The following is a 14,168-nucleotide window of genomic DNA, read 5'->3' as shown; positions in this document are numbered from 1 at the left end:
AGACCCATCAGTCGGCTGTTGCCGAACAGGCGGTGCGCCTGCTGGCTCACTCCCAGTTTGAAGATGTTCCCGTTCCCTCCTTTCGGTATGACGGGTACGTCGGGCCCTTAGGGTCCCGTCTGAAGCTGTGTGAGCTTCAACTTCAAATTTACTCTCGGTATCATGGTCCGACTGAACTTGAGGGTCGTCTAAGGGACGCCTCTCTTCAGGAGTCGGTACAGACTTGGATGCCATCTCAGAAGTACTCTCCCCACAGACGGCGCCAAATGTTTCGGGGTTTCCTGATGTCCTGCGGGAGAGTTACAATTCTGAGACTGGAACCGGACGCCTGTACCTGCAAAATAACGGAGACTCCTGGTGGTGGGAGCTCCGCCTCCAACGGTCAAGTTAGTACTTGATTAAGGAGTAATTAATGCGGAAATTAAAGTGATTGGGTCTCTCTAGGTGAGAGTGTTTAATGTAGGTAATCTGCTTTGTTAGCGAGATCAGCCGGTTATTACTGTGTGTAATTAATGTGTTTTTTCGTAATCCCCCTTAATGAGGATTAAGGGAGGTATTTATAACCTTGGGAAACGTGCCCATCCTAGGTTTAGGTTAACCTAGGGCCGATTGGGCTTCCCTCGGAAGTTGGGCCTGGGTGGCCGGTTTCTCCATTAGGCATGGAGTATGCCACATGTCATGACATAATAGGTCCAAGGTGGACGAATAAGCGCGTGCCACGTGGCAAGCCCTGACAGTTCCAACTGGGGGACACTTGGCAGGACCTGATTGGCCCACGTGGCGCATTCCGATTGGTGGGAGCAAAATCCCCTAATCAAACCTGGTTCACAATAATATTATTGTGGACCCGAAGTTACACTTGTGCATAACTGGTTTTGTATTGAACATAGTGACCCTAATATTAAATATAGTAATCTTAATTTTAACATAGTAACCTTTAATAAAATATGTGTTATTTTTAGTATTGTTGCAAAATCTGAAGTATGATGTTATGATCCTAATTTTAACCTACTGACCTATATTATTCATATTGACCGGTATTTTAAAATTTTCATTTAAATTTTTTTATCGATTATGACCTTTATAAAAACAATCATTTTTATTTTAACATAATGACCATTATTTTAGCATAGTGACCTTTTTTTTTTTTAATTAATTAAATGACCATAGTATCTTTATTATAAGTGGTCCACAATAAATTAGTGGGAACCATATCTATTTAAGAGTTTAGCACCTTGTTTGCGGTTTAGGTAGGATTCTAGAACAAGGGAGTTTAGGGTCGACTCTTTTTTTACGAATCGCTGTATTTATTATTTATAAAATATAAAATCCCTATTCCCAAGCAACTTCGTCTTCTTCGTTACAACTCTCTTTCTCATGCAACTCACTCACAAACCTTACTTCTCTTAACAATGGCGGATCCTAGACCTGCCCTTCGCTCCTCGAAACACGCCCGAATTATGGAAAATTTTAAGAATTCTGTTTTCAATGTCGCTAATTCTTACTCAATTAAACCCTTTTCTCCCTCTCAAATTGCTTTTATCGAACAGCAACTCCTTTTAGCTTTTCCTGCTTTTCAAACTCCTACTCATCCTACTTATACTGCGGTTTGTTCTACCATTTTTATCCTTAATTCTTCGTTGATTTTCTTAATGTCATATTTGGTGATCGTTAATTGGGTTTACATAATTACCTTTCTGTTAAATTATGTGGTTTTTTTTGTTATTTTTTTCTTATATTTGTTTTTGCCGATTTTCTGCATTTGTTGGGCTTAATTTTTGTTGAATTTCTGCCAATGTTCTTATGGTTATTTTGTTGAGTTTATTTTAATTTATTTTTAGTGATCATTGATGGAGTTTGCATAGTTGAAATTTCTGTTTATATTGTGGATTTTTTTTAATTTAATTTTTAGTGATCATTAATTGGGTTTGCATTATTATAATTTTTTTTTTGCCGATTATCTGCATTTTTTTGGGCTTAATTTTGTTGAACTTCTGCCAATGTTCATATTTTTTTGGGTTTTTTCTTATGGTTATATGTTTAGTTTTTAATTTAATTTAAGTGATCATTGATGGAGTTTTGCATTGTTGAAATTTCTGGTTTTCTTTTTTCCACTTTATTGATATTTATTTTTAATTTTTAATTTTATTACTTTGCAGATGATAGAAACTGCGGTGAAGGAGTTGGATGAAGAATATGGGTCGAATGAGGAGTCAATTTCGAAGTATATAAAGGAAAATTATGATGGTTTACCATGGGCACGCAGTGTGTATTTAAGCCATCATTTGAGTAGAATGTGTGAAAATGGTGAGATTGTATGCACTTCTGATAATCGGTATACCACACCAGCGTTAATCGAGGAGTGTAATTGGAGGGGTGAACCGCTGAAGCAAAGGTTGGGGAGGAGGATTATAGAGTGTGCAGTTGAGGAGGGGAATTTAGGTGGACAAAAAGTAGCTGAAGCGAGTGGAGATGTGATAGGGTTTAAAGAGGAAGACATCATGGTGTTAAGGAGGAGCAGGGTGAAGAGGAGAAGGCGGAGTTGTGTGGTTGAAGAAGATGATGAATCTGAGGGAGGTGGAATTGTTGGAGAAGAGCACAATATTTCTAGCTGTAGCCGAAACATGGTGGTTGATAAGTGTAATGAAGTGGGGGTGCTAGAAGATGAAGATGATATAGCTTGGAGGAGCAGGAGCAGAAGGCGGAGTTCTTTGGTTGTTGAAGAAGATGATGAAGTTTGGGGAGCTGCGGTTGTTGATGGAGGGCAGGAAATTATCAGCAGTAGCAATAACTTGGTGGTTAGGAGGCGTAACGAGATGGTGCTAAAAGATGTGATTGATTTGACTGGCGAAGCTAGAGAGACATCTGAGGAATGGGGTGGTATTGAAACAGTTGGTGAGGATCATGATCTAGTGAATGTGCCTGTGGAGCAGTTAGTTGTTGGTGGCTTGAAAAGTGAATTACTGCCTACAGAATGCCAATTTGAAGTGAAATGTCAAGCCCTTCTTTTAGACGACGATGAGTGTGAAAGAAAATCCGAAACAAAGTTATTGGTTCCATCATCTGTGGGAGTATTGCAGGCGAAACATGAAAGTGAAGTTATAACTGAAACGATGTCCATGGATGAGGATAAAAGTGCTGCTGAATTGGTGCTTGAACCCGTTGAGTGTGTTGAGAAGTCATCCGTAAAAGATTTGGTCTTAAAGGAAAGTGAGCTTTTGATTAGGATTGATGTTGATGAGGTGGCTGTTAAAAAATCGGCCTTAAAGGAGAGCGAGCTAATGATTGTTCCTTTTGAGGGCAATACTCCACTAGCTGCTGTCAGTGCTGGAACAAATCCAACCTCATTGAGAATTGATCCCGTGATTGTATGTGGTTTGCCAGTCGAGCAAGAGCAACCACAACGGAAACGTTCGGTGTATCACACAAAAAAGAGGTTGAAAGCTTGCCAAAAAAAAATGAAAGTCTATTCAAAATCCGTGCCATCTTTGCCAGCTTTAACTGTGGATCGTAATCTTCTTGATCACAGCCAGCTACAAGAGCTTTCTTCTCAGAGAGGTTTTGAGACCAAGGTAACAGTCTTAAAATGTGGAGCTAGGAGCAGTTACCCCTGTCTTATTTGATGTTTCCATCAAATGAAATCAAAATGAGAATCCATACTAATTATACTAAAATGTGTTCCTATAGCATGTGTGTCATGTGTGATTTGTCACCAACTTTAAGCCCTAGAATCATGTCACATACTCTCGCCACCTATTTAGTGAGTAATTGTACTTCTATACTTTTCTTTGATAAATATACTATTCACATATGCTACTTTTGCTATTTTTGTGATATTTGCTTAAAGAAAAACAGTCATGTACTCATGTGTAATCTTAATAGAGTCGTCTATATTTTCAAAAATATCATTGTTTTTAATTAACTTTTCTTATTAATAATGCAAGATATTAAAGCTTGTAATTATGCATTTTGCAAGCATGAAAAAAAAATTGTTTCACATAAAACAAAGGAAGTTTTACCTTTGACAACAAAAAAGAGCTATGTGTAGCTTACTGGAAATTTTAACTCTAAAGATCCTCAAAATCAACGTAGACATACTAGCCTTCAACATATGATAATATTGTTACCAGTTAACCTTTTATTTAAAACTTTAGGGTAAATTTGTGACATTGTAATCAAATCATGAGGTAGTGGAAGAAGAGGATTAGTTAAGATCTATTTTTCAAATGTAACAGTACATGCGTCAATGAAATGGCACTGGTACCTAGATATGAACTTGGAGGAGCCAAGGAGAAGGGAGGAAATCAGATGTGATGGTAGTACTAGATCTATATGATGGCAGTTGAACACAGGGCTATTGTGGGGTGGTTGTGTGGTGCTAATCACTAGGGACTAAAGAGGGGGGGGGGGGGGGTTGTCTTCTTTAATGAATAATGGGGTTTGTGGTGGCTTTATTTTCACAGAGAGTGGATGGTCTCTGCGTTAAGGCATTATAGAGGGGTGAGAATGATGGAGAACAATGTCTGATGATGAACTAGGGGAGGAGAGAGTTTAGGCCAGGGAAAAGATGTCAAGACATTGGGCTAATGATTGTGTCTTTTAATTGAATTAGTGATTCCTTGCTGAAAGCTGGATAGATTTTTTTTCCATTAAATTTCTTTTATGATAGCCTTTTCTTTAGTGGTTGTGTATATGCCTATGCTATGTTACTAGTACCCTTCAGATACCTGTTTTGTACAATTAACAATTCAATAATTTATTTTGGACTAAAACACATGCTTCTGTGTAACAAGTGTCTGTGCGCTTTTACTCTTTCATGTTAATGTGTGACTGGAAGTTGTCTTAATTTTTGACTAGTCATACTGAACAATAGTTTGGTGTAGATTTTTGAACTTTCTGGTTGATAATTACCAAATAAATCGGGATGCTGTTTCCATTAGTTTACGTGTGTTACATAGTTTATTATTTTGTTCCAGTGAAAAATTCACGTCTGTGCAGGTGGTTTCCTGATCTAGATCTATATCTGCAGTTCCCATTTAGAAATTCGCTATTTCACCCCCAAGAACCCAGTTCTTATTGCAATTATCAACTTTTAATTCATTGGAGTAGAAATTGGCATCATTCGATTGCTGTTCCATTCAGTAAATACTTGTACAACAGATTCTTTGATTAACCTACATGTATAATTCTGCAAAATATCAACTTAACCTCTAAAAAGGTTCCTGTTTTTCTTTTCTTACCAAATTGAAAAACTTCATTAAAAAAAAAAAAAAAAAAGGTTTCTGCATGATTTGTGTTTTCTTTAATTTATTGAACTTTTTAAGTATAACCATTTGACACAGTTGGTTAGGTGAACAAGAAAAAATTGGCCTTGAGTTTTTGTTCGTTCTCATGAATATTTAAAAGGTGGATAGCTCCATAATGTTTTACTTTGAATTTTCGTCTCTTTTGAATTTGCCTTTCTCTGTTAAAGATTAGATAGCGCCAGTTCTTTTAGTGGAAAGAAGAACTATACAGTTAGAAAGATATTTTTTATACTGCTGAGTGCCAGTTTTTATTTTAGTTTATTTATTACATTTGTATTTATTGTCGATGCTAATTTTTCAGCCCTGTTCAACTCTGTTGGAGTCTCCAAATTTCAAGGGATTACCTGCTGGTCAAAGTCAACAAGCTTGTTCATCATCTTTGATTGATGGTTTCAAAGATCAGCTGGATAGACAGAAGTCTCCGGACCCTTGGTACCACCATAGTAGCTGGGAAGAGCTTATATCTGTGGATGACGAAGAGAACCTGCCCCTTCAACAGGTGTTGGAAAAGTGTGGTAAGCGAAGAAGGCATGTAGCACAAATGCTGACACAAAACAAACCTTTAATGACGGAGGCATCATCAATATCAAATTCAAATTCACATGTAAATCTGCCTAAGAGAAAAGAAAAACAACTACAGAAGAAGCTGAAGCCACAGGATCAGAATTGTAGTAATTTTGAGGCAGATACTGTTGCTGCAACTGAAAGCATGACACCACCATCACCTCACATGGTGGAATGGAGAAACAGACAGAGCTGTGTGGATCATGTACCTCAGATTGGAGTAATGGATCCTGTAGAAGAAATTTCTGATATGTTGCCTCATCACCAGCATCTAGGACAAGGTAAGGATCAGGGAAGCTCACTACAGTTCAAACTGGCTGCAGAAACTTTTCCATCGAATGATGGTCATATTTGGAAAGATAACCAACAGACTGGGGGTGACCATACTCTTCTTTGTGAACCAGAAAATTCAGCCAAAGTAAACACAGTAGAGTTACCCCTGACCCAGCATCTGAATGGACAGAAAGATGAGCTGTATATAGGTGAAATGGTAACCACTGCTGTAATAGAAGATAAAGTGTCAACACTGGATCAGAATTACCAGCAGCTCATCGACCAACAGGAGCCTACAGAGGAAACTACCACATCTTTTTTTTTGCAGCGTCAGTGTCTTTGGGAACAGGAAGTGCCATCTAAACCGGCATTCAATTTGGTTGTTGAAGAGACACTCTCCAAACTTTGCCAGATTAATAAAATCAGCAACCGTGAACTGGCAACTGATCAGCAAAATGTTTGTCCAGAGGTCGAGCCATCTGAATTTATTGCTACAGAACATGTTGTGTCAGATATTCTGCAATGCGAGCAAGAAAAAGAAAAACACCAGAAGCAGGTAGAACCATCCTTGCAAAATCCCAAGCATCAAATAGAACACCAAGAAGTAAAAAGTCAAATTGATGTTAGACTTCAGCCTCTAGAAGCAACTATGTGTACCTTAGAAGAGGAAAATGTTCCTACAAGGCCCCAGAAACAAGTAGAAGAAAGCAAAGAAGATGCCGTGCCTTCATTAGATGAGCAGCTTCAGCTGCAAAAAGGGCTTCTTAAACCTGCAACTCACTGGAATCAAAAGCAGCAAAACAAACAGAAGACAGGCCGGGGAAGGCCTCGGAAAGAAGAAAGTGCAACCAAGGTAAAGGCTGATTCGCTGACTTTGCAACTTCAGGTAAAGAAACGGGGAAGGCCTCGGAAACAAAAAGAGGAAACCGAGGGAAGTGCAATAGTTATAATGAATGTGCATCTTCAGCAAGAAGGATTGTCTGAGCTGGAAATTGATCAGAATCCCCAACTTCAAACAATGCAGTCTAATAATGATGGTCCAGAAAGGCCACTGAAGCAAGTAGAAGCAAGCAAGGAAGATGATCTAGGCTCTTCAAACTTGCATTTTCAGCAGCAAGATGAGTCATCTGAATTTGCTTTTTCTTCCAACACTCTGCATAAAGTCATACTGCTAGAAACGGATGGCCAGAAACAACCGTGGATAGAAACAAATGGAGTCAAAGAAGATGCAGTAGTTTCTTCAAATTTGCATTTGCATCTCCAAGAAGGGTCATGTGAACCTTCAACTGGTCATTATTCTCATCAACATACCAAAGACATGAAAGAAGAAAACCTAGAGAGGCCATGGAAACAACTAGAAGCAGCCACCGAAGATGCAGTGGCTTCTTTAAATTTGCATGCTCATCGACAAGAAGGGTCATCTGAACCAGAAAGTGGTCAAAATTCTCAGCAACAATTCAAACAGCCAGAAAAAGATTGCCTTGGAAGGTCACCAAAACAGATAGAAGCTGCCAAGGAAGATACTGCAGCTTCATCGATATTGCATCTTCAGAAACTAGCCGGGTTTTCTGATCCAGCAACTCTCAGCATATCACAGCAACACATCAGTGAGAAATTGCAAAGTAAAGTTCACAGGACATCTGAAACTGGACAAACAACACCACCCTCAGACGATGAAACTTGTCAACAGCTGAAGAAGCACAAATTGCACATTGGAGGTCAGCGTCCTAAAACAAGAGCAATGACTGCCTCCTCTGACAATCAGCCTGATCAGCAGCAAAAAGAGTTGCTCTGTCATGAACAAGAAGGAAGTCAAGGAGAATTTGAAGGAGGTCAACGTCCTAAGACAAGAGCAATGACAACCTCTTCCAACAATCAGCCTGATCAGCAGCAAATTGTGCAGCGCCGTCATGAGCATGAGAGAACTTGTGGAAAATTTGAAGGAGTTCAGGGTCCTAAAACAAGAGCAGTGACAACCTCAGACAATCAATCTGATCAGCACCAAAATGAGTGGCACTGTCACAAACATGAGGTGAATCTAGGGAAACTTGAAGTTCAGCGTCCTAAAACGAGAGCAATGACAACCTCCTCTGATAACCAGCCTGATCAGCAGCTAAATGAGAGCAATTGTCAAAAGGCAGCAAAGATTTCTGTAGTTCCGTTGGCCTCGATAGACCAGCTGCGCTCGAGAATAAAGCGTCAATCTCTGGATAGCACTTGAACTAGTCTTGTCCACTATGCAGCCAGGTAAAATGCCATAATTTACACCTTATATTGCAATATGTTCAGCCTTGTGATTGATAAAACTAACCCATGCCTGATTACCCGGCTCGGAATACTTTATGTGAAACTCAAACTCTACCCGAAATCACTTGATCTGAATTTGACTTGACCTGACAAAAATAATAATGATTATCTATACTATATGTTATAAGGTGTTCCTAAACAAGCCTACATGCCACGTGGTGCTCCTCAATTAGTCTTTCATTTCACGTGCTTAAAAATATGAGTTGTAAAAGATTTTAATCCACAACCTTAAGTTTAAAAACTAAAGTGTTAGCCACTTAAGCTATCTCCATATACATATCTTCTACCAAAATTAAATATAAATAAGGATTTCAATTATGGAATAATGCAGTAACTCGGGGCGTCACGGGCCTAAATCTAGTTTTATCATTAAATCATATTCGCAACGGAGCCGAATATGACCTAACCTGTAAAGTCAACTCAAAGATGATCTGACCCAAACCTGAATCAACCCAAAAGTAATCTGATCCAAACCTGAAATCAACCAAAAGGTGGTCCGACCCGAACCTAATTTCGACCAAAAATGATTTGACCCGAACTTGATTGCAAGTGGTTGAATTAATATCTAATTTTTGCTGAAGGACAAAATTGTAATTCTTCATGGCTGACTGCAGAATTACCTGACTAGTATGATCTTTTTTATTAAGTAAAAGACTAGTTTGTGCCTGTATAAGAAATGGTCTTAAACTTTTACTTTCTTATCTAAATTTATAATTTTAAATGCATTATATAGATAATTTTGGCATAAAATTACAAAACTTCAACTATTATAATAAAACTTTCAAATACTCCCTCCGTTTCTTTTTACTCGCAACAATTACTAAAAATAGCCGGTACACATTACTTGCAACAAACTTATTTCTTTCCTTTTATGGTAAATTTTTTTTGTGTGATTTTACAATATTACCCTTACTTTTTTTTCTAAACACCCTAATTAAACTACAAATTTTAACTTAATAATTTAAACCCTAACATTAACTAACTTAATTATTTCCCCAAAATCATTACTCTCCCATCTAAATTCATTCTCATCTTTTGTAAAAAAAAAAAAGTTCTTTCTCATCTTGATTGGGAACCACCACTAGTCCACCACCAATCTCCATTCTTTGTTCATCACCCAAAAATTCACCTCAGTACACCACCGTCGCCGGAAGTTGCCGCCGATGTCCCTTTTGTTTCGGCCGCCTCCGTTTTCTCTCTCTTCCTCTTCTTGTTGTTTTGTCACTGCGGTGAAGCACGTATTTGAAGGTTTTATGGTTAAATTTATAGTTTTGATGGTTAAATTTGACCAATTAAAGCTTTAATTGATGATAGAGAGTTGTGGGTTTCGGATTTTGGGGTTATGGGTTTGGGTTCAAGTTCGTGGGTTGTGGATTTTGGGATTGGGGGTTCGTGGGTTGTGGGTTTCGGGGTTGTGGGTGGTGGGTTTCGGGGTTGTGGACTTGTGGGTGGTGGATGTGGGTTCGTGGGTTGTGGGTTTCGGGGTTGTGGGTGGTGGTTCTGGGTTCTTTGGTTGTTTGGTTGGTGGTTCGAATTTTCTGGGTTCGTGGGTAGGTGGTTCGAATTTTCTGGGTTCGTGGGTTGATTTGGTTGGTGGTTTGAATTTTCTAGGTTCGTGGGTTGTTGGTTCGAATTTTCGGGGTTGTAGGTGGTGGTTTCGGGGTTGTGGATGGTGGTTCTGGGTTCGTGGGTTACGTTGTGGGTTTCGGGGTTGTAGGTGGGCGAAATCGGGGGTGGTGCTAGGTGGTGGCGGCATAGTTCTAGGTGGTGGTGGTATGGTGCAAGGTGGTGGTGGTGTTGGTGATAGGTGGTTGTAATTGATGTTTTTTTTTTTTTTTTTTTTTTTTTTTTTTTTTTTTTTTTTTGGGTTGGATTAATATTAAACATATGCCCTTATTTTTTGTTAATTACACTTACCATCTTTTGCCTAGGAGTCCGCAAACTACTAGTTTGTTGCGACTAAAAAGTAACGGAGGGAGTATTAATTTTTTGGCTCCTTTTTAATCTTTTGTCATATTGGAATATCTTGATTGAATTTCCTATATTTATTGTTTCTTTCCATTTTGTCTAGTTTTCTCTCTTGGTTGTGGCTACCTTTTTTTTCAAGTTGCATGACTGTTATTGTTCTTGGTTTCCTTTTTCTCATGCTAGAAAATTGATTTATAATTTTTAATCATGAATGTCTTGTTTGCCTAATTCAAGGTGAAAACGATTGAAATTTCCTCTTTTTACTTTTTTTTTTGGCTCATTTCTTAGTCTTCTCTCATGCTAAAATATAATTGAAATTTACTTTTTTTTAATCCTTGTTTTTTTGGTCTAATTTTCTATCATAATCTTGTTGTCTGTATCCCCCTGTATGATTATTGATTTGATTTTAGTTTAATTTTTTTTCCTTGAACTAATTATTTGAATTACTACCTTTGTTAATTTTTAGCTACAACAAAGCGGTATTATTTGTGAGTCTCGAAATTTCTTTGTTGCAACAAAAAATTAAGGGAGGTAGTACTTTTTTTTTTGTTCATTTTTCTATCCTGATCTAGGTTTCCTTTTTTGTTCCCCCTATTGATTGGTGCGTGATGAGTGATCACTAATAAAATGCTTGCCTTTTATATGCGAATGATGTGGCATACTTGAGACTTTGAGAATGGATTGAGCCTTAGCCTTTGCTTAATCATCATTCACCCGCACTTTGAAATAATAATATAGATTGCATTAATTCCTAGTTTTACCCTGTCCTTTTGATATTTCGAAAATAAACTCTCATTAGATTAATTGGTTCTACTTTAGTCTTATGTAATATGCATTTTGAGCTAGACACTTTAAAAATTGATCTCAAGTACAAACTGAATAAATGGAATTACAAAATGAACAGTTCAATTTAGTTTGGACATCCCTACCCTTAATTTAAGGGTGTGGTCATGGTCTAATCCAGATAAAGATCATAACACTTTCTTTTTTATGTTAATTACTATCTTGTAAGGTTTTTAAGCTGTGAGAACATTTTCATCTCTATATAATTGTGAGAGATCATGGATTTTCCTTTTCAAGGATTATCATGTAAATAGACATCTTTCTATCTTAGCAATTAACTTTTTAGATTAAACTCTCATTAGATTAATTGGTTCTACTTTAGTCTTATGTAGACCTGGTTATTGGGCGGGTCGAGTCAGGGTCGGTGCGGGTCAGTTGCGGGTCAGGGTCAAAGAGGGTCACATTTTATAGGGTCAATAGGGTCGGGATAATGCGGGCCGCGGGTCGATAATGGGCAGGCTTACAAAATATCAATTAAAATAAATATTGGACAAAGCCATTATTAAATACAAATGAAAACAAATTAATCTATATAATTATTTTTACATTATGTATTTTTTTTATCAACTAAATTGGAAAAACATGTTGACCCTACCCAATAAGGTATCTGTCTATTAATCCATTAAAAGCCCTATAAGCTTGGCCCTGACCCTATTATCATTGGACTACCTTGTCCAATAACCACATCTAGTCTTATGTAGTATGCATTTGGAGCTAGACACTTTAAAAATTGATCTCAAATACAAACTGAATAAAAGGAATTACAAAATGAAGATTTCAATTTAGTTTGGACATCCCTACCCTTAATTTAAGGGTGTGGCCATGGTCTAATCCAGATAAAGATCATAACAGTTTCTTCTTTTTTATGTTAATTACTTTCTTGTAAGGTTTTTAAGCTGTGAGAGAACATTTTCATCTCTATATAGTTGTGAGAGATCATGGATTTTCCTTTTCAAGGTTTATCATATAAATAGACATCTTTCTATCTTAGCATTTAACTTTTTAGAATATTGCTATTTTTTTTTTTTCGAAAGGAAAGATATTTTAGAATGTTGCTATCACCTCAACTACGGTGGCGTAAATGTGGAGTTGCGTACATCTTTTTTTTTTTTTTTTTTTTTTTTTTTGACAAAACGTACATCTTGTAGAAAAATAAGAATTGCCTCAAATGGATGCCGTAACATCAGTTATAAATTAAAGCTTAATACCCCTCAAGTTCAAGAAATATATCAAGCCCAAACCTCAACTTAGGGATCAAACATAATTATATGTGTTTCCTATGTATTATGGTTTATGCTGCTTAGGAGGATTTTTTTCGTGCGTTACGCATCAAGACTGTTTAGAGATACTGAGATACAATAATAATCTCTTAACTAGATGTGTTGCTGGTTTGCTGACAGTCCATCTTTAACTGATTTTAAATCAACTAAATTCTAAAGTTGCTTGTTCATGCTTCTTGCCTGATGAAAGTGCTGGTTTTTTTAGCTGAGAAAGGAATTCTGATGTGGTTTTTCAAAAGTCAATTGTCACCTATCCTAGTACACTACAAATTTCAATCTGCATATCAATAGTCATTAAAGATAATCTAGTCATATTCACCCAGCCTCCCAGTACATGAGTTTTAATTGCCCTTTACTAACTATCATTCCCGCTTTCTTTCCATCGCTTTTATAGGGCAACTAAGGAAGTTCTTCTATGAACTATTATTATTTCAGGATACGTGACAACTTTTTGTGGACATCCAAGACATTGTGTTTGATGGTTATTTCTGGATGGTCTAGTGCACTTTTAATTCATTTGGAAACTTTTTAGATATATATATAATCTATAACATAGATGTGATGGTTTGAAATTTTATTTTACTATACTATGTTTTCTTATGAAAACTAGCAGTCTCATGTATATGCCTAATTCATGGAAACAAACTCAGCCGTTAGAAGGGGTGAGATTGCTTAAATCTGCCTGTCAAATATAGGCATATAACAGTGCTTTAAAAAGGTCTGAGGGATAATATAGTATAGCATAGTTGAATACTAAACACCAGGCATGCTTGACATGGTCTTTAGTTTGTATTTAATACCCATGACATGTTTAATGTTCACTGTTAATGGGCAAAATGTTGTCATGAATGTAACTTAACTGGTTGACACCATAGATATGTATAGATGTTTCAAGGTTCTCTGCATGCATAATTAATCTTCTATTGTCTATTGTATCTTGCAGGATGACAGAATACAAAAGAGCAAAGTGTGGAAATCAAGATAATGGTGGATTCAGCTGTAATATATTCTAAAATATTTAGTGCAGGCCAGACTATCCTCTGGGTCTTGTCTGTTTTGTTATGGTGTATGTAGGCCTCGTAGTATTTAGTAGATTCTTCGTCATTCATTGTCTGTTAGATTGTTGTTACGCTAGCAACTTCTAACCTTGTAAGATTACATGTACAGTATGCCTAATTTTCTTTAGGATAGATCAGGAGTGACCCTTGAGCTTTGTTTCTGCCAGAAATTTTCCACCGGGAAGAAGATTGCGTGCTTTGCCTTTACTACGTTCGAGAAACCAAATTACTTTCACAGGATATGGTAGAGCCTCAAACCTTCCAAGAATTTTCTGTTCAGCAAATTATGCCTCAGCTTCAGTAATAACCCCGACAAGCCACTGGCATAAAGCCTTATTATCTCTCTTTTCCCTATTGTTAATTTGTAATCCTACCTTGCCCAAGTTGAGCTTCTAATTCTAGAGGCACTTACTTTTGCTACAGTTTGAAGACATCTCTGTTTATCCAATGTAATGTCGTGCCACCAAATTTACCAGTTGAAATTATAATTACAATATACAAACCTGTAGTGTTGATAGATTGATGCTTTATTTCCACATCAACATTTGCTCAAGTACTAATAGAACAGA

General features: G+C 37.2%; 2 protein-coding genes across 2 annotated transcripts; both read left to right on the top strand.

Annotated features, from left to right (window-relative positions):
- Positions 1 to 1,041: 1,041 nt before the first annotated feature.
- Positions 1,042 to 14,119, top strand: LOC110697745. Its single transcript, XM_021875124.1, has 4 exons — positions 1,042 to 1,607; positions 2,160 to 3,572; positions 5,608 to 8,390; positions 13,485 to 14,119. The coding sequence occupies exons 1-3, from the start codon at positions 1,413 to 1,415 to the stop codon at positions 8,362 to 8,364; spliced, it is 4,365 nt and encodes a 1,454-aa protein (XP_021730816.1). The 5' UTR covers positions 1,042 to 1,412; the 3' UTR covers positions 8,365 to 8,390; positions 13,485 to 14,119.
- On the top strand, positions 9,758 to 10,267 carry LOC110697768 (glycine-rich protein 23-like). Its single transcript, XM_021875148.1, has one exon. It carries the CDS (start codon positions 9,758 to 9,760, stop codon positions 10,265 to 10,267), a length of 510 nt encoding a protein of 169 aa, XP_021730840.1.
- Positions 14,120 to 14,168: the final 49 nt, after the last annotated feature.

The sequence above is a fragment of the Chenopodium quinoa genome, unplaced genomic scaffold (assembly GCF_001683475.1).
Source record: "Chenopodium quinoa cultivar QQ74 unplaced genomic scaffold, ASM168347v1, whole genome shotgun sequence".
Taxonomy (NCBI): Eukaryota; Viridiplantae; Streptophyta; class Magnoliopsida; order Caryophyllales; family Amaranthaceae; genus Chenopodium; species Chenopodium quinoa.
The sequence above is the reverse complement of the archived record's forward strand: the minus strand, read 5'-3'. Positions and strand labels throughout refer to the sequence as shown.

Excerpts from the sequence above, each read along its gene's own strand:
- LOC110697768 (XM_021875148.1), top strand. The coding sequence starts at position 9,758 with ATGATAGAGAGTTGTGGGTTTCGGATTTTGGGGTTATGGGTTTGGGTT.
- LOC110697745 (XM_021875124.1), top strand. The coding sequence starts at position 1,413 with ATGGCGGATCCTAGACCTGCCCTTCGCTCCTCGAAACACGCCCGAATT. Across the intron at positions 1,608-2,159 it reads CTCATCCTACTTATACTGCG|ATGATAGAAACTGCGGTGAA; the intron begins GTTTGTTCTACC and ends ATTACTTTGCAG. Across the intron at positions 3,573-5,607 it reads AGAGAGGTTTTGAGACCAAG|CCCTGTTCAACTCTGTTGGA; the intron begins GTAACAGTCTTA and ends CTAATTTTTCAG.